This window comes from Taeniopygia guttata, chromosome 14 (genome assembly GCF_048771995.1).
Source record: "Taeniopygia guttata chromosome 14, bTaeGut7.mat, whole genome shotgun sequence".
Classification (NCBI taxonomy): Eukaryota; Metazoa; Chordata; class Aves; order Passeriformes; family Estrildidae; genus Taeniopygia; species Taeniopygia guttata.
In genome coordinates, this window is record NC_133039.1 from 9,841,918 (window position 1) to 9,861,732 (window position 19,815).

General features: G+C 40.5%; 1 protein-coding gene across 3 annotated transcripts in view; it reads right to left on the bottom strand.

Moving 5' to 3' along the window:
• The window catches only part of PLA2G10 (phospholipase A2 group X), a 25,838-nt gene extending 6,049 nt beyond the window's left edge, over positions 1–19,789 (bottom strand). The window contains exons 1-3 of one of the 3 annotated variants that reach the window (XM_072935711.1): positions 18,926–19,789; positions 18,295–18,392; positions 17,960–18,118 (exon numbers count right to left, since the gene is read on the bottom strand). In XM_072935711.1, the coding sequence (XP_072791812.1) occupies positions 17,960–18,104 (145 nt within the window). In that variant the 5' untranslated portion in view covers positions 18,105–18,118; positions 18,295–18,392; positions 18,926–19,789. Of the gene's footprint in view, positions 1–3,059; positions 3,469–16,733; positions 16,830–17,959; positions 18,119–18,294; positions 18,393–18,925 lie in introns of those variants that run through there. The other 2 variants (XM_072935713.1, XM_072935712.1) reach the window with 2 other exon arrangements.
• Positions 19,790–19,815: the final 26 nt, after the last annotated feature.

Here is a 19,815-nt window from a genome sequence, read left to right on the forward strand (position 1 = left end):
ACCTCAGTAAGAAACTCTATTGGTTTGTGTGTGAGAATGGTAAAAAAAAAACTACAGGAAGAACCATGAGGCAGCATCATTTTCCTGACTGGTGACCACTCCCAGGTCTTGTCTCTTTAGCTTTTTGGGCATGTGATCTAGAGGCAGAAGTGTTGAAACAAGGGTGTTTAAACTTGCACATGCAGCTTTGGCCATTTATAAAAAGCAATCATATCCTGAGGAAAGAAAAACTTCCTTGCCATGTAATCAATTGCAGTTTCATTGCAAAACTGCTGAGCTGGCACTAAACTTCCTTGCTAAGGCAGTGAACAATATCTCTTGTGCATGGCTCCTGTTCCAGAACATCTCCTGTACGTTCAGTGTGAAATTTTGGTTCTGGCTAGCAGAAGCATCCATTTGGTTATAAACAGATTTGTGTTATGATAGCATTGAGAGTACAAGTTCAGTAAATTCTGAGCTAAAACCCTGCAATAAGGCTGCAGCATTACAAGTGACAGCTGGTTATGCTCTTCAAGGTCAGTAATGGTTACTCTTACAGCCAGCCAGTAATGTCTGGAGGAACCATGGTTAATGGCAGAGCTGTGATTGCTCTGCATGACCTTGGGGATTCTGAAAAAAGTGAAGAATTTATTCATTGCGTCTCAGTTCCTGGTAACTGGGGAAGGATGGTATAGGAGAGATACATGTCATGAAGAAGAAAATAAGAATTTCCAAATCGTATTCCTGGTTTCATCAGAGAATTGTTTGCTAACTTGGGACAGTTCCCAGTCCCTTGATTTAAATCCATGACAAGTAGAAGTGATGAACTTTCTGATGAACTCTCTGACCTGAGGAGCTCAAGTATAATATGCTGTGTCTTAAAGAAAAGGACATAAACTTTTTGTCCTTGTAATATATTTGTGTTTCAGCATCTGGATATCCAGTTGTAAACCAGCATGTCATAGATACTCTGAATATGATACTCTGTCACAACAGCTTTATGTGTTAACAAAAGCAATAAAATATCATCTGAGAATGCACAGAGCCATGGAAACAATCAGAGTATCAATATGTTGGTGATAATCATAGTATATGCTGTTTTGTGGGTTTAAAAAGAGTTTTTAAGCCATTCTTTTAAAGACTGAGGGTACAGAAATGGGATATCTGTATGCAGTCATAGTGCTCCAGTAGTTCAGAACTTGAAACTTGGGAATAAGAGACTTTCTGATGCATTTCCAAGATCTTGCAAAAAATAACTGTATGCCTTATAGAAACCTTACTTTTTGCTTAGATTTTTTTACCTCTTGTTTCCTAAGCCATCAGGAATGGCCTTTTTCACCTCATTTTATTGCCCAGACAACTTACATGCTATCTCCACAAACTCTGGTCACATGTAAATTTTTTGAAAGGTTAAATTTGCCTGTTTTGATACTTTGGACCAGTTGGGAAAGAGGTAAATTGCATTTGCCGTGCTCCTCACTGCCCACGGAGTGGGTGACTGAGGTGCCTGACTCAGAGCTATCAGAGCACAGCCAGGCTCTCTGTAATGAGCACTCCAAGCTGGCAGAAACAGTGATTTCATTGCTTTCCTTAATGTTCTTCTGAGGTTTGTCCCATGCAAAGGGTGAAGTCTGGAGGATGATAAAAATGCAGAAGGAATCAAAGGGGCAATCTGAGGTCAGGAAGAAGAATTGGGGCAGGGAGCTTGGTGGGCCCTATGTTGGCCTCATTATGCAAGCACCTTACCTTATGGGCTTTAAATCACAGTACTTCCTTCCCCCAGATCCTGCTCCATTCTGTGCCCAGAATCTGTTCTAGGAATTAACTGAGGCTCTTTTCTTTAGGATCCTGCTATTTGCAAGATTTGGTGTGGTGAATTTGCAAACTGTGTAGGAATGCATAAAAAAACCTGCAAGACAATCTTTTACTTAAGGCAGATGCTTGCTATTCTGGAAGATAGGATTTTATCCTTACATCTGTCACAAAGGTTCAGCATGAGGTTAATTTAATCACTTTAAAACAATACCTATTGATGTTTACAAATAGTAGGCCCCAACCTGCTGAATATCCTGGGGTTGGAGTACCAAGCTACCACTCAGTGAGAACCAGGCTTTGAGTAGTTGGAGTTCCACATAATTTTATGTAGTTGTAAGTTAAATTTGGTCCTACCATGTCACCATGGGAACCTAAAATTAGAGGATGCTTTTTTGTGTCAGCCCACATACCTATCTGAAAAAGAGGGATGATACACTTTCAGAGAAATTAGAATAATCAGATACTGTACTGATGAATACCTCAGAAAACCTGTGAGGAAATGGACTGCGAATTGTTACAACCAGTCTTTAACACTGATTAATAAATAGGATGTAGGAGACAAAAAAAATAATTAAATATTTGTAAAGTGACTAATTGGCTGTGTGAAGGTGTGAGGCAGGGGTCCTTTAATTACATTCTCACATCATAACTCATTCATGAAGACTGATTCATTTTTTTAGAATAGCCCAGTTAGGGTTTGGTAGGCGATCTCAGTCCTAGCAATTCCTGCTTCTGAACTGCTTAGTAACTCAAGTGCTCCGTGACAGCTCACTCCAATACCCAGAGAAGAGCGGGGGTAAAGCTACTGGCTTGATAGAAAGATTGTTATTTCACGTGCAAGCTGCTGTTCATTTGAAACACGTTATTTTGTTAGCAGAGTTGAACATAACGGATGAACTTTACAGAAGTAATGTGCGCCCCTCCAGCCCCGCTGCCGTGTGCAGGTGCGGTCTGAGCACCGGCCGGGCTGTCGGGGCAGCTCCAGCCGCCTCTGGCAGCGGCAAGTCGCGGGTTCCCGTGGGCGAGTCCCACCCAGCTGTGCCCGAGCGCTGGCCACCTGTAACGGGGGCTGCTCTCCGGCGTGGGAGCACAGGCACCTCCCGTGAGGGTTTCTCCTGACACTCCTTTCTCTACCCCTCTTCCCACCTGCCAAGCCCCGTCCGGCCGGGTCGGGCAAGGGAGCGCGTCCAGCAGAGCCCGCGGAGGCGCCTGTGGGGAAGGACGGCGCGGATGCCGACCCCGGCCCGGGGCCCCGCTCTACTCACCGGCCGCCGGCAGCAGCAGCAGCAGCAGCAGCGGGGGCAGCGGCGCCATGGGCAGCGACGGGCGGGGCTGTGGGTCCCGGCAGCGGCGCTGTGCTCGGCAGCGGAGTGTGTAGGTGTGAGCCGCAGCCCGGCGAGCCGGCTATAAAAGGCTGCTTTCTGCCCCGAGCCGGGTCCCCCGGAGCCCGGGCCCAGGCTGTGCTGTCCATCTGGCCAGAAGGGAGGAGCTGCCGCTGGAAGAGCCGGCGAGAGCCGGGACCTGTCAGTCGGGCAGCGGAGCGCGGTGCAGGCACAGGGGCACGCCCCGCAGGTCTGTGATGGGGGTCGCCTCTCCGCTCCTCCACACCTCCCTGCTCCGGCAGCTCTATTTTCTTTTTGAATTACAGCAGTTCCTAGGTAATTTAATCTAGATCTGCAGAGGAAAGCAGGAACTGTGTTGTAAGTTAGACTAGTAGTTAATTATAACCAGTGCTGAAGATGTGCTCTATCTGGAGTCTGCATCAGCCAGACTTCATCTACTGATTGCTCCTTTCCTTGGATGACTAAAGAACAACCAACTCCTAAACCAGTTACGGATGTTTGTAGCTTGATAAAAACCTCTGTAATTGTACCTCAAACAAAATAAACTCTCAAAGTGAGTATTTTTTTGTACATTATATATTTGCATATTTTCCCATTCCCTTTCCAACTTTTGTATAATTTTGTAAAACATACAACTAGGCATCTTATTACAACCAGTTTCATTGCTTCTCTCAACACTTCTTTCATGTGATTTTTTCTGTGTTCATACTTTCCAAGTAAGTCTTCAGACCTTTTATTATTGCACTGAAACCAGTGCATTTCCTGTCAGTTGTTCAAGCAATCAGGAACCCTGAAATTTAGAGTATTGATTTTGTGTGCATGTGTTTTGTCTTGTGGTGTTCATACTTCTCCTTCTTTTTGGCATTATTATATTCCAGGGTATTACCCCCATAAAATCCCATTGAGGCCTACACTGCTAGGATATGGACAGAGAAATAAAATTAATTTTATTTATGGAACTTACAAAAGATTTTTTATTTGTCATGTCATCTTACTATTGGAGAGCAGCTGGTAATTTGGTGGGGGGTTTTTGTGAATGGTATTTCATCAAAGAAATAAAATTGTTTTTTCATGCACATACTGAAGAATAATTATATATTTGCATTAAAATGCTCTGATTTCTGTGTTATAACATTTGTCTTATTCAGGAGAGGTATAAAGTCATATGTGATGTGATTCCAAGAGACAAAAAGCATGCACAGACAGATCAGATTTGTTTTTGTTATTCTCTCATTAATCCAAGCTCTCTGAAATGTTTGTGTTGGCACTGAAGTGAGGGTAGCATGGGATAAATGTGGAACGTTGATTGGAGGCAGGATATTGATATGCCATTGTACACCTGGTATACAGCTGTCTTTGTGCAACCCTGCGCAGAACACCAGGCAAGGTGCGGCAGCTCAGCCAGGACTGTGCATGGCACTTTGCAAGGCAGAGGGTGCCTGTGGGAGCTCCACACAGCAGAAATAAGCAGGGTTCCCACCGGAGTGCTGGTGTTCTGCGGAGAGGGGAAGGCTGCTGGAGGCTTCCTGTGAAGCTGTGCTGCTGCAGATCTGTTCCGATCAGCCGCAGGAGCGCTGTGCTGGGACAATGCTGCCAGCCCGTCCTCCTTCCAGCCCTGTGCCTGGCTCTGGCCAGCATGGAGAGCACAGCTGCCACTGCGTGTCCCAACTTAGCTGGAGGGGAACACGAGTGAAGGAGCTTGTGTGGCAACCAGAAAGGCTGCTCGTGATCCTTATAAGTGTTGGTAGAAAACCCATCTATTGGGGATTTTTTAACCATTTTTTAAAGATTTCGTTGCTATTGCCATCAACTGGGTCAGGACAATTTTCCTATTACTCATGGAGTCACATCGCTAATTACTGTTACTCTGGTCTCGTACTGTCACTTATACTTCATTTGTTTACCGACTCTTCCGGTCAATAAGTCACACCTATTAGAACACTTTAATGGTGTCTGAGAGCTGCTTAATGAAACTTCCAGTTGAACACTATCCCATTCAGCATGCCATTGCATATGACAATGAAAACAGTATCCAAGGGAGCAAGATGAATTACATTTCATGTTGTTCTTCAGGACACTGACTGATGCAATGTGTTAGTGCAGCTGATGAGTTTTTCTCTGAAGAAAGTGACCTTATAACCACTGAAAAATCAAATGAGACTGAAATGCTCAGACTACAGCTGCTTCTGTGAGAAAGTACACAGAGATATGTAGGGACAGAAACTGTATATAGTGATGAAGTGTGTCACTGCCATAACAGATAGTTGTGTGCTGGAAAGGTTGTTATTACAGAAATGTTCTTGAAACTGCTGTGTCTGCAGAGGAGCTGAATTATTTCTACAGTTTTCTTCTCTCCTCCTCCTAGTTTTGTTTTCTCCTGATCCCCATTTTCTCCTCTGCTCCTTTAGTACAACAGCTACTAGCAAAGAGTCCATTCTGTCCATACAACCACCCAGGCAAGTAATGAGATTGCAAGAACACCTACCAATGCAGTTCTGTCCATTTTTATGGCATGGAAATACATTGCCTGTCTTTGAGCAAAGGCACACACTGGAGATGCTGGGGAAAGATTATAAATAACTTGCAGCTTGCTTAGCTCTTAGGTTCTGACAGTCATATCTGCCTTCCAGAAGATTTGCATTCTCTAAGTCAAGTTCTACATTTGACATTTGCATCCAAAAAAAGACTCATGACCTGCTTCTTGTGGAACCCAGGGCTACTTCTAATTTTTATGTATTGAGGAAAAAAGACTTGGTAATGCAATGTGTGCATGTTTCTAAAACAAAATTTGAAGTCTCCAGCATATCTCTGGAAGGATATCTGACTTGCTTTCTTTATATAGGTTACATCAACTTGTATTCTTGAAATGGCTGATGTAATGACCAGGATGATGGGATAGAATGACCTCTCAGCACATTTGTGGGTGATACCAAACTGGGGGGACTGGCTGATACACTGAAAGGCAGGGCTGCTACTCAGATAGACCTAGTCAGACTGGAAAAATGAGCTCTTGGGGACCTCATGAAGTTCAGCAAAGGCACATGCAAAGTCCTGCAAATGGCTTGGCATAACCCCCCAAGTGGGACAGGCTGGGGACATCTGGATAGAGAACAGCTTTGTAGAAAAGGAGCTGAGGGTTTTGATGGACAGGCTGAATGTGAGTCAGCCGTGTGCTTTTGAAGCTAATGTGCCCAGTTGCAAACTGGGCTGAGTACCACTGGTAGGTTTGGAGGGAACTTCCCCTCCATCTGACACTTGTGACACCACATCTGGAGCTCTGTGTCTCGTTTTAAGAAAGCCATTGACACACTAAAGTAAGGGTACCAAACTGCTCAGGCACCTGCAGTTCATGACATACAAGAAGATGAAGGAGCTGGATTTGCCCATGTTTAAAGAAGATGGTGAGTGGAGATCATTGTGCTGTGAAACACTCCATAATCATGCTCTTCTAGCATTTCATGTAGAAGAAATGCAGCCACATTTTTCCCAGAGGTGCTCAAGAAGCAATGAGCACAACCTATAGCAATTCAATATAGGAAACTAAGTTTTTTTTAAGGATCAAATACTGAAACAATTTTCCCTGAAAGGCTATGGCAACTCCATCCTTCGAGATATACATAACTCAATTCAACTTAACTAAAAGCAATCTGTTTTAATAGAACCTGCCATGAGGAGAAAGTTGGACTACAAAACTTGTAGAAGTCCCTTGCCTCCTACACAATTCTTATATTGTGATGTAATAGCAGATATCTTCAAATTAGCAGTTCCACCCTGCCAGGAAAGGAGACTCCAATATCACTCCCTTTTGCCTAAAGGTTTTTATGAAACAATGGCCTGTAGGCAGGGAAGGCTGTAGGTCTGTTCTGCAATAACCAATTAATTGCTAATAATTTTTTCCCATATATCATCAAGTAAAAGATGCAAATGTAGTGGGGAAATCATCTGTGCTGAATTCAAAGAGACTTGAGATTTTGCCTGCTTTTATTATCTAGACAGCTTTGTCACAAACAGAAGCAGTGCCCTTTTCATACTTTCCTACCATTTTAACTCACTGTTATGAAATCCCATTTCTACGCCTTTTTCTCTGTTGACCATTTCTGAATTTTCTTCCAGTTCTATTTTTAGTGAGAATAGGGGGAGAGGGGGTGGGGGGGCTGCAGAATTGAATGCAGTATCCAGGGTGGAGACAGACAGGGATTTATAGAGACTGCAGACTACTCATCTAAGAGAGAAAAAAAAAGGAATTCACACTTCTGTGTAACTTTCGTGGCTTTTTCATTGTCTCTAAATGTTTTAAACTGCTTGAAAATAAAATTAAGATATTTTTGTTACCAGTTTATTTGTTCACTTCTTAGTTGCTTTGTTCTTCACCCTGCCAACAGTGAACACCCTATTGGTCTGGTCTGCTTGTCTTGCAGCTTTCTTTCAGCAGCATCTGTGCAGTTTTATAGCAACTGAACCCAACAGGATAAGATCCCTAAATAATTTGTCCATCAAAGGAAAGGTGAGTAGAATGTAGCCCTTGATTGTTCCAGGCTAATCTGCACCAGAGCCCTCTGTCTTTAAACACGATCCAGACTGCTTTGGGAACTGGGAAGTTACTGAATATCTTGTTGAGGGTCAAAAAATCCCTGAAAGTACTGAGGTGTAAGGAACACAGGGATTAGCTAGAGAATTTAGGAGTAGGGAAAACGTGAGTATAGGAAAACTTGTATCTTTAAGACATGTAAGATCAAAAAGGTGCTGAATTCTGCTGAAGAACTGAGTATGTGTCACTTGTGAAGTAGATTCTGAAACTCTCATCTCCAGATCTCTGTGGGATGGAGTCCTACTTTTATTCTTTGCTTTTGCAGAGTGGTTGGGATAAGGAGTAATTGAACCACAAAACTGTCAGCACTAACATAATGATTTGATATACCTGAAATAAGCCAGATACTTCAAATCAGCCACAAGATGCAAGAGTCATTTGCTGAGAGCATGCACAGGGTGCCAGTGCACAACAGGAAGGCTGATGTTCAATAAAATGTTTAGGCACCAGGAGCTGCTTGATTTTCAGTGAGAAGCGGGGGACTCAGTAGAAGGTCAGAATTTAAATGCATTCTCAAATCTGGGCCAACATGACAAACATATTATGTTTTCTATGTAGACCTATTTTCCACTGCATTGGAAGGCAACAAATGCCATGGGAACTATACAATATAAATAAATTAGAAGTGTTTCTATAACCTATAATTATAAAGAGTTAAGCTTATGCTTCTTTGGAGTATCAATTACTGTCCTAAGAATACATTTTCATAAAACTAAGAAAGATTTTATAATTCTATAGGCTTTGTATTTCCTTTAAAAAGATCAGTTATGGACAAAAGAAGACATATTCAGGACACTTATGAGCAAAAGACTTGTACACTCATTGCCACACAGAGCTAAGGAAACAGTGGAGTGTGAAGGAAGTTGCTAAATTAAAATCCCAGTACCTTCTACATGTGACAGTGCTCGGGGAAGATGATATTTAACTCTTACAGAGTTCAATGAATCTGCAAAGACAAATAGAACTGTTGCATCTTCATCTAAATTATGTTGAATGATAAAAATTTTGTCTAGCTTCTTTTTGTGACTATGATACCACAAAAAGAGGAGTGATATGGTACATACAAAATTTTATGCTGACCATATTCAGATTACCTTTTAAAATAGACAGCTTATGCATACTTGACATTTTTACGTTACAGAGCAAAACAGTTCTGCATAAACAGTATTCTGAATTTTGTGTGTCTGTACATAGGATCTGCATACTGAAATGTAATGGTGATTTCATGCTGCTGTGAGACTCAAAACCATCTCATTTCCTAATTTTGTTTGCAATTCTTTAATGCCACATTAATATTTAATGTTCCTCTTGTTATCTCCCCTCTTAGAAAGAAGAAAAGATAAACCCTTATTAGTTTATGCACCATGTAATCCCTAGGAAGGATTTGCCTGGGACAGATAATCTTCACTTATGTTGAAGTCTTATTTAGAATGGAGGGTCAACTTAATTATATAAGTAGGCCTAATTTTTATTCTGTAAACTACTAAGTTGAATTTTTGTTTAGATTGGTTCTGACAGCCACAAAAAAAAAAAACCAAAAACAAAACTGTATAGTTTCCTATCAAAAAACCCAACAGCCAATACTGCACACCACTCTTCCAAATGCATGGACATTCATGGATAATTGTGTGCAGAGATGCTGCCAAACATCCATTTTCTTCCCATCAACTGAGCTTTTTTATTTACTTATTTTTGTTGAAGCAACACATAGTTTGTCTACAGATGTGTGCAAACATGTTTTACATATTCATACAATAAAGTTGAATTAAAATGTAAAGCAATGTAAAGTGGTAAATTCTCTGTAATGTCTCAATTCCTGTTCCTATGGGAGGGACTGCATCTTAAGATCTAAATAATACAAGCACCAAATGATCACTTCTTTCATGTATGGAGAGAAACGTTTCTACCATAGCACATATATTGCATCCCCCCCCCCCCCCCCCCAGTTTTTTGTAATCGGCATAGTTAGCTGATTACTGCACAACTGGAAGGACTGGAATTAGGTGGGTCCTTTTATGATCATTATGACAGCAAGTTGAAGGAAGAGGAGGAGCTGCAGCAGTCCTAATTTTACTTGAAATACTGGGCTCAGAAACCTATCTGAGAACACTGAGCATCACAATCCCTTGGAGAAGGGTTGACTTGGAAACAAGTGTCACTGCTTGCTGCTGTGCTGCTGCTTTCAAGGTTTTGGTCACTGAATTTTGTTTTTCATCACCTTTTTTCTGGTCTCTGCCCATCATCTTTTTATCTTTGGCTTCTTAACTCACCTGTCATTTGTTCAAGAAAATGAAGGTCAGATCATCTGATCTGACTTGTATGCCACAGGACCTGAAATTTCTTATACCTCCCCAAGTAATTTCTCTTTGAAGAGAAATATTTTCTACCTGCTTAAAGCATATAATTAAATTTGAAGTCACACAGCATTAGAAGATAAAGAACTTCCTGTTCTGTTATCAGAAGAGTGTCTTGTAAGGAGCCTGTGTCTGGAAAAAGGCTGAATGGAGTAGGCATCAGAGATAGAGACAGGCTAGCCTAATTAGGGAGGGAGTTATTCAAAACTGATTGACTTACAGTAAAATGGGACTACAGACATTCAGATTATGTCGTATGTTTATAGTAAAAACAAAATTTAATAAACACAATTTCTTTATCCCCTCAGAAAAAAGGCAGGCTGTTAATTGAAATATTTGTTGTAAGCAATAATTTGGACCTTTGAGAAAAGGAAGGAAGTGTAGCAAGTTCAATACTAAAATGTTTCAACTGACAGAGAAGGTATAGTCTTCAGAAAATATAAACAGCATTTGTTATAGGTTAGATTCTGACCTCAGTTAAACCAGTAGATACCTAAAAGGTAACAAACATGTATAAAATTATCTAACGCCTGAGATCCAGCAGTTTACAGAAGAAAATACATTTTTAAGTAAATAAATAGTCACAGCTGCATAAGTCTCATTTTACAAATTTAAGTAGTGAGACTCAGGACAACTGAAGCTCTCTACAAAGTCAGTGGCAAGCTGCAAATTTGAAGAGCCAAGCTGCTTGTCATTTTCTGTGCTAAAGTTCTGCTTATGGATCAAGAATAACAATGCTGTGGTTTTAGAGAAAGGCTGACATGCCCAGACTAGATGAATACTACAGAATACAGAAAAACCTCAGAAGGCAGGCAACATTTCCTTTTAAAATAGCTTCTAACAATGCTTTAGTATAATTATACATGCTCCAGACTGAGGTTTGGAAGAATGTTAACTCTCCTGTCAATCAAAAACCTTCTTTTTGTGCAGCCAGTGGGTGGGGTGCCATATTTGAGAGTGCAGCATTCAAGTTAAAACCTCAACCATCCGTTGTTTGGTTTGAATCTTACAGCACACAAACTCAAACCTCAAATTTTGTGAAAGCCTACATTGTCAGAAACACCAAAATTGATTTATAAAACAGATTTCAAAAGCATGTAAAAAGTGAAAAGTTGATTAAAGTATGAGAAACAGCAGGACTCTGCCTGTTGTAGCTACTTCAATCCTAATGGCAGTGCAATTCTGTTGCAACTACAATTGTTTCTTAAAAACATTACTCCACATACCTATGTCCTACCTTGCAATAGCTGTGTTGACTAAGACTGTGTGAAAGGCCTTTGTTGCTCCATCAGTGCTATTATGGGTAATGGCTACTGTAAACTGCATGTCCTTCTGGATTGTCTTCCATGGCTTCCATGAAGCCATGGATACTGTGGTGGTCTATTAGTCCACTGTCATGGAACTCTCATCACTTCTGGTATTGCCAGTTTGTAGGAGTAAACTGTGTATACCAGGATGCTTCCAGTCCAGCTGACAGCTGCAGTTATGTCAGCACCACTAAATTAGGCACTGCTAAAACAGTAGTTCATACTTGCTCCCCAAATGCAGTGTGCTTTCTAGGGGATACCAAGTATTTAAGGAAGAAGAAAACAGGCTAACCTTATTTTTAGATGTATTAATTTCTTCAGAATAATTCTCTGAGGAATCACTAATTTTCAAGTATTGTGTTGCTTATATGGCAAATTAATTTTAGCCTGAGATTTCAATTTTAGGGTCATATTGGTTTGAGTGCACGACAGAGGGATGTGATGCACAAGTCTTTATGGAAAATACTTTCCTAGGGTATCTATGGCAGCATTCATAGGGTCATGGAGTGGTTTGGGTTGGAAGGAACCCTAAAGATTATCTTCTTCCAACCCCCTCTGTCACAGACAGGGACACACTCTACTAGCACAGGTCACTTTAGGGGTGCATTCAAAGAATTCTCATGCTTTCCTGCTCTATTTGTATGATTTCCTTAAAATGATAATCCTTCTGTTTTGACAAATGACAATGAAAATATTCTTTACCTTTTTTGTATTTTAAAACAGTTACCTTGCCCAAGAAGAGTCAAGAATTGAAATGAAGACTGCCAGGAAGGAGTGAAAATTGAATTCTACAAAGAAGTTTTGTCTGGAAAAGTGAGAGTGTTTTAGGAGGGTGGGAGGATTCTTTTTACCCCTGCCCTCTGAAGAAGATGTATTTTGAATCTTGTATTTTGGTAACGATTGTAAAGAAAACAAAGAAAGCTCTTATCAGTTTGATGCTCAGCAATATAAAACCAGAAGTAAGTACATTGAATGCATCAGCTAACTTCATTCTCCTTGTGTTTTTGCAGTTATTTTCTTTGAAAGACCCTAGTCAAGTCTGGCCATTCCTTATTTAAAGTTTTATTTAAATTCAGAATTATTCAATGTATCTATAAAATTGTTCATTTTGTAGCATGACTTTCGGTTCACTACATTTCAGGAGACATTATTAATTCTTTTTCAGCATTTTCTGCAACATGAGAAAACAAAAAGCAAACATTACTTGAAACTCCAATTGCTTGCAAAGTGTCAGAGGTGAAGCTGAAGAATTCCTTAAGTCTGTTTTTATACACATACAGCTTGAAGACACTTTGTCATTTGGATGACTCCTTGACCTTTTGGAATAAGTATGACAGTTAAGATAAGCTGATGAATAAATGCTTATCCTGTTTACAGGAATTAGGGTATTGGTCTATAACTGAGCATCAGGGTGGCATTCTCTGTAGAAGACCTGAGCTTCCTCCACAGTACATGGAGAGAGTTGAGAATTCATAAGAGCCAATATGATCATTGGGAAATTTTTGTTTTAGCCACATAGATACGGTTAAGCAAGGCAGAGAGTAACATTTAGTCCCTTTGACCTAAGACTGCAGGGAAGCAGACTCAGTGCTGATGTGTTAATAGCTTTTAGGATATGAGAGAAACAGTTTAGAGGCTTTGAAGATGTTTAACCTACTTAGCTCACCTACAAAAAGGATAATCTCTTTGCCAGCTTCAAGAGGATTACAAGCAACCCTTAGCAGTCTCCTGCAAAACTTGCTTCAGAGAGGTCATTCATGCTCAGAACAATCTATCTCACTAATTCTGTGATTTAGCACTTCATTGTGGCTCAAAACGGACCCAAACTGATTGTCCTTATGCACTGTGCTTTGGTTCATTTGATAGAGCTGTCTCAGAGCATGGGACTCCTTTGGGGAATAAAACAAGAAGGTGTGCTCCAACCATGACATTCAATCTATGTGTTCAGACTAAAGCTATTCCGAAGTTAACCCCTGAAATGTGCATTGAGGATGAGCATTCGACAGCTACACAACATTTGTTTATGAAAGGACTTCATTTGGATGAGTCTGATTGCACACAGGCGTGAACATGTGCAAAACCAGCAGCACCAGCACACACCTTCCTCTCTGGTCTCTCTTGTACAGCTTGTACTAAATATACACCTCTAAAAGGCACACTATTTCCCTTTGACATTACCAAGAGATTGAGATCTTCTAGATCTTGGCACAGCTAAAAACCAAAGAAAGGATTATTCTGGCAGGAAACTCCCTGTGGAGAGAGGTATTCCTCAGTTCTGCTGCGTTACTTGGCAAAGCACCATTCTTTAACTGAATTAGATGACAAACCATTGTTTCCCCCTCCCCCATCTTCTTTATGGGCAGATTTAAACCTTATATATAACCTATGATAGAAAAGAGATAAATTCATTTTACCCCTATTCCATCTTTCCAGTTATAGTAGAGTTCTCTAGCATTAAAGACCTGCTGTAGTTAACCTCTAAATAGAAAGCAAAGCAAATATGGACAAGGTCAGGTGAAAAACCAAGATATTGAAGGTAACTAAAACATAGTTCTAAAGTACAGCTGCAATGAGCATTATGTATTGAATAAAACACTTTCTTTCATGCTAGCAGTCAATGCAGTGACAGTCTCCGTCTTCCAAAGGAAGTAATCAGACACACATTATATTGCTAAATTAGTTAGTGGAGCCACAGTTACAGAAAAGCAAATGATAAAATTGAGACATGATGTAAACAGATGAAGCTCATGATAATGGGCTAGCTAGTTACAACAGTGAGGTAAATATTATATTAGTAAACAGGTCAGAACATAGGTGTAATTTTCCTCACCTTAATCTCCAAAGCCTGTTTATTACATACAAACAAAACAGCAGTTCTGAGAAAACGGAACAGAAAGTAAATAACATAGGACATAGATTGCTACATTTAATAATTCCTAACTATAATAAATAACAAGAAAAAAAGTATTATTTTTAAAGGGTAGGGAAAGTTCTAGGGTTTTTTTAGAGAAACTGAAAGACTAACATAATATTAACAAAATGAGAAGTGCCTCTGAAAGAAGAGTTGACAAACTAAAAACAACATTATATGCTTATCCTGCACTTTCAGAAAGGGTCCTTATCTCACTGAACATGAAGTGAAGAACTGCTCACAGAACTATCTGAACTTCTGACTGCTCATTACCTGTAATAGCTAGGATAAATAAGTTATCATTAAATCAAGAATTGAAGCAAGGTATATATGATTCCTATTGATTGTCCACACAGATACATTTCTCCAATTGTAAGAAAATTTGAAAATGTATGACTCTCTTAAGCAAATAGTCAAGCACCTTAAAAGATTTACAGATCTTGAGAGTATGCAGTGTCAAGGCTCAGTAAGGTAGAAAACTGAATTTAATCTACTAAGAGCCTGCAGAACAGAATCTCTATTTGTATCAGCCTCTCAAATTTATTTACTCTTCAGTAGTCTTGTTTGAATTAATATAGAATCTTCCATTTAATTTTTAAACCATATTTCCAAAGTTCTCTGTGTCTGTGGCTCTGCAAATGAATCTTGAATTTCATGGTCCAACAAAAAACTTTATTTGCAAATTTTTACATACTTTGGACAACTAATGCTTATGAAGTCTATCTTAGCTAGGCACCTTGATAGTAACGATTAAAATATTAACTACTGCATTTTTAGGATAGTGTACTTGAAGCAATGGTTTGGGTATTTGCTGACATTTTCAGGAATGGCTTCAATTTTGCCACTCTTCCTGTCCAAGTGTGTGTGTCACCATCAGGAGACAGTCTAGGCTGTAACACCACCCACAGCCAAATTATTCTGTCTCTTATCCGCCCCCCCCTGCCCAAGTGAGATGGTGCAGTTTGATTTGTTGCCAAATATACTGAGTTTGAGTAACTTAGATATCTCGGGGAGTAAACTATCTGTGGAAAAAAACCTGGATCCATCTCCCACCTGCCCATTATAACTGTTACAACCCTTTAGAGAAGGTTAAACACAGAGACTGGCAGTACCCTGCACCCTTTTTGTTTTATTTCTGGCTAACAGACAATCTCTAACCAGTCATCCATTTGAAAAATGGTTTTGTGTTTTTTCTGCTCACATCCTCATTAAAGCAGTTATCCATTACTTGGTCATAATGCAACGTATTTTACTCGTGACTCACCTCTGAGGCTATCCTGAGGGCTGAAGATAATGCTTCTGATGGCAGCTGGGATTCCAGCTTAGCCCTGCTTAGCATGTCTGTTTTCTGCATTGAAACGGCTTGATTTATTATTTTTTTTTTAAATTCAAGCCATCAATTTTAACACTGCACCTACCAACGCAGAAAAATCGCCGTTCCTCACCTGTCGTGGGCCGGGTTAGACACGCCCCGGGAGAGATTCGCTCCCCCTGCTGGCCCGTGGCTGCGAAATTCCCCTTGGATCGCCTGAGATAATCCACGGCGACTCGGTATGGAGTGGCTCTTTACGGGGGTTTAATTTTTGCCGTGGATTACGGTTGAGACATTGAAATCAATCCAAGATATTATCTGCTGTAAAAAACCTACAGGTGTTTCACTGCCTTCCACCAATTCCAACAAAATTTTAACATGCACGAAATCTTAATTTAAAAAATGCTAAATAGTTTCCCAAGGGAACTAAAGGTTCATCGGCAACCTCGGGCTCATACCACAAAAGTTACAGTTTAACTTGCCCTGTGGCTCTTGTCAAATACTCTGCTCCCCCTCCAGCACGGCCAATCTCACAGCGATAGCAAAGATCACGTCTCTGCCCGGGCAAGAATGATATGTAAAAGCAACCGAACTTCAATGGTTGTTAGACTGACAAGTCACAAACAGCTTCGCAGCATCCCATTTGTGTACTTGAAAGATCCCGCTACACCGTTTAGCTCAAGTCCGAGGGTAACAAAGTTATAATATATAGATGTTTAAGAAAGAAAAGCAAAAAAAAAAAACCCAACACGACCTCTTCATACTCTAAGTGTTGTCTGCTATAGGATATTTTTTCTTGCATGGATTAAAGAAACCATAGACTGATGTAGTTCCTACTAAAGTAAAAGCCATCCTATTTTCATGGCTCAAACTGATAATGTGACTGGTAAGTGCTGGAAATTATACTGTATAATTTCATTAGCATTTAAAGAGGAAAAGCTGTTGCTGGTTCAGTGATGCAGTGGGTCAGGGTTTTCAAAAGCATGGTATGAACATGAGAGAGCAATTAAAATACCACAAAGAGCATAACTCGCATACAATACTCATTTTTTTTATCACAGAGATATTAAGAACCCATCACTACCAATAAAAAAAGCAGAAACAAAACCTAATGCTCGCAATACCTTTAGTGAGAGTCCTCCATATGCTGGTCAGCTACAAGAATGTGCCATAGATCTTCCTGTTCTGGCCAGAGAAATGCTCACTCATCTCTGGGCATCCTAAGCAAAGAGCTGTGTCAAGTGGTGGCAGCAAATTGAACAACAGCCATTGCAAATTGACTTTTAGAATGGATTACACTAGACTATATTTAATATACACATGATTATCTTGACTAAACAGCAGTATTTCAGTTAAGTCACCTTTGGAAGGGAATTGTTCACACTCTAATTTAGTTCAGTTTAATTTTGCAGGTTTCTCTTCTTATAAAGTTCTAATATGGTTTAAGTATTTCAGTTTGGTAAATTCAGGTCAATACCCCCAAGTATGACTTTACCAAAGGGGTTCTCCTTTTCATACTCTCGTTTTGTATAAAGCTCTGTCTTGGTGAAATTTTATAGACTGTATACATTCTTTGTTGTGGAATATTTCCTTGGGTAGTAGTTATAACATAAATTCATGTCTGATCACAACTGACTATTTTTAGAGATGTTTCAAGGAAAAAAATGGAAATTTGCTGGTTTAATTATTCAAGGAGATTTTTCTTCCTCCCCATGACACATGCAGAGCTGGAATAGCCATATATTCCATAACCACTGTTTGAGGAAAGAGAGCAGTGTCACCATCCATAAATTGAGTATGTAATTCTGAGCCTGGGAAAGATCAAGTACTTGATTCAAATTGAAAAAAAATTGAAACAGTAAAATCAAAAGTGTTTTGAAGGGAGTACATTCCACACACAAATAACTTATTCACATCAGAAATCCCAGTGAACTGTAATCCTCATGTCACAAAGTGTTGCATGACAAGGACTTCCGATGTTGCAGATTAAGGAATACACTGGAAAAACGTACTTGTCTTCCACTCATCTGGAACTGTCATTCACACCCATGTAATCCTCTTGATCAGCCAGCACATAAGAAATATGGGTTCCAAAACAATTTATAATACTTGAATGATAAAAAGTCAGACTGATTTTGTCTCCTCTCCAGAAGTTTATTTAGAGTTGAAGAGAAGTCCCTTTGCTTGCTTTGTTTCACAAATTTATTCCAGATTTTATTGTAATGTAACTTTTAAACTCAGGAACTTGTTCAATAACCTCCTAATTTTAACCCAAAATTTATTTTGTTTTCTAGCAGTTTAAAGGCAGCAGACATACATTTATACAGACATTTTAGTAATTTAACTTTACCTGATGTGATTTTCAAGCTCACATTTGCAATCTGTATCACATCTGAAATATTCCGAAAGTAGTCAGGAATTCCCAACAGGCCATTCTTTCCAGGTGAACAGTATGCAGCAAATCCTAACAGCAGGCTTGGAAAAATCAGCAGCATGATTTATGTAATACCTATAAATTAAAAGGATTAACAGCTAAGGTTAATATTTTCATTGTATTACCACCAGTCAAAAGATTTTACCTCAGCAGTGGTTTGTTGATCTGGATGAGAATGATCATACTGCTTGCTTTCTTAAGCTGCTTAGCGTTTAAACAATTGTAATGTGGAATTGGATAAGCTTTCTTACCATTTTTATGGTCTATTTCATGGTTTATGATCCATGAACATAACTGTTCTTCTATGCATGATCTTTTTTTTCCCGTTTCTCTCATGTCCCTTTAGATCCTGCAATAAGCAAAGGTCCAATTTCACCATGACTCTTAGGGATCTGTTAAATGCCATATTATACACTTAAGCACTACTATTTAATATTTGACTGCTGTGATTGAATTGTCACAGTCTCAAGAATCACAGGGCTGTGATCCTCAGGAGGTAATTTGGAGCTGAGAAAAGCCTCAAGGCAAAGCTTCAACAGGTTTAGACACGGTCCCTCTAGGGTAATTAGAATGGAACAATGTTTAATACATTAATTTATTAATAATTAATGTTTTAGGCCTCACAAGGTCAATAAACTTTCCATCAGCACAGCTTCACTTGATAAACTACTAATTCCATTCCTTCCTGTCTTGATCAATGGCAGTTTTCTTATTATACTGGTTAGAACTTCTAATGATTTCTTTATGCAGTCCTACCATACAGGTCACATCTGTTACCACAGTATTTGTGGGGGCATCTCTACAAGACTGGTGAACTGCACTACTGACATTGCCATCACTAATGTTGCTGAATAAAAGTAAACAGAATCAGAAAATCCTTACTTGTAAAGAACCCACAAAAATCACTGAGTCCAGCTCCTGGTCCTACACAGGACAGCCCCAAGATGGGCCTGAGAGCCCTGTCCAAACATTCCTTGAGCTCTGTCAGGCTTGGTGCTGTAATCGGATCCTTGGGGAGCCTCTTCAGTGCCCAATTCCTCTGTTGGGGAGAATCTTTTCCTTATATCCAACCTAAACTTCCCCCGATACAACTTCAGCCATTCCCTTGAGTGCCGCCACTGGTCACCAGAGCAGAGATCAGTGTCTGTCCCGCCATTGGCCTTCATGAGGAAGCTCCAGGACCACAATAATGTCTGACTTCAGTCTGACTTCAGCTGAACAAGCCAAGTGACCTCAGGTACTCCTCAAATGGCTTCCTTTCCAGACCCTTCACAATGTTCGTCATGATACTGTCAGAACACAATTATGTCCACAGAGAGGGGAAAACCCAATTCCTCTCATTTGAGAGAACACTGAAGAGAGCTCCAGTCCGGCCGTTCCGTGGGCAGGAGGTGTGCACCACCTGCCCGGCCCAGGGATGGCGATATTGCCTGGCCCAGGGAAGGTGTCCCCGCCTACACCTGCCGCTGTCAGACTGGCCACGGCTTAAAGGAACGACAGCACAGCGCCCCGTGGGCCTCGTGCTCACTCAGAGGCTTTTATCGGGCAATGGCATTTGCATTTTGTGCGCTCCGACGTGACAAAGCCCAGCTCACAGCCAGCCCCGGGGCTCAGCGCGGCCCCGCCGCCTCTCCACCCTCAGGGCAGCGGGGCGCAGCGCACCGCCCTCTCAGCCAGGAGTGACGTCACTGTGCGGAAGGAATCCCACGAGCTGCTCGCGTCAGGCGGCTTCCGGGAGAACCAACTGGAGCCTTAAAGGGCCGCAGCGGCTC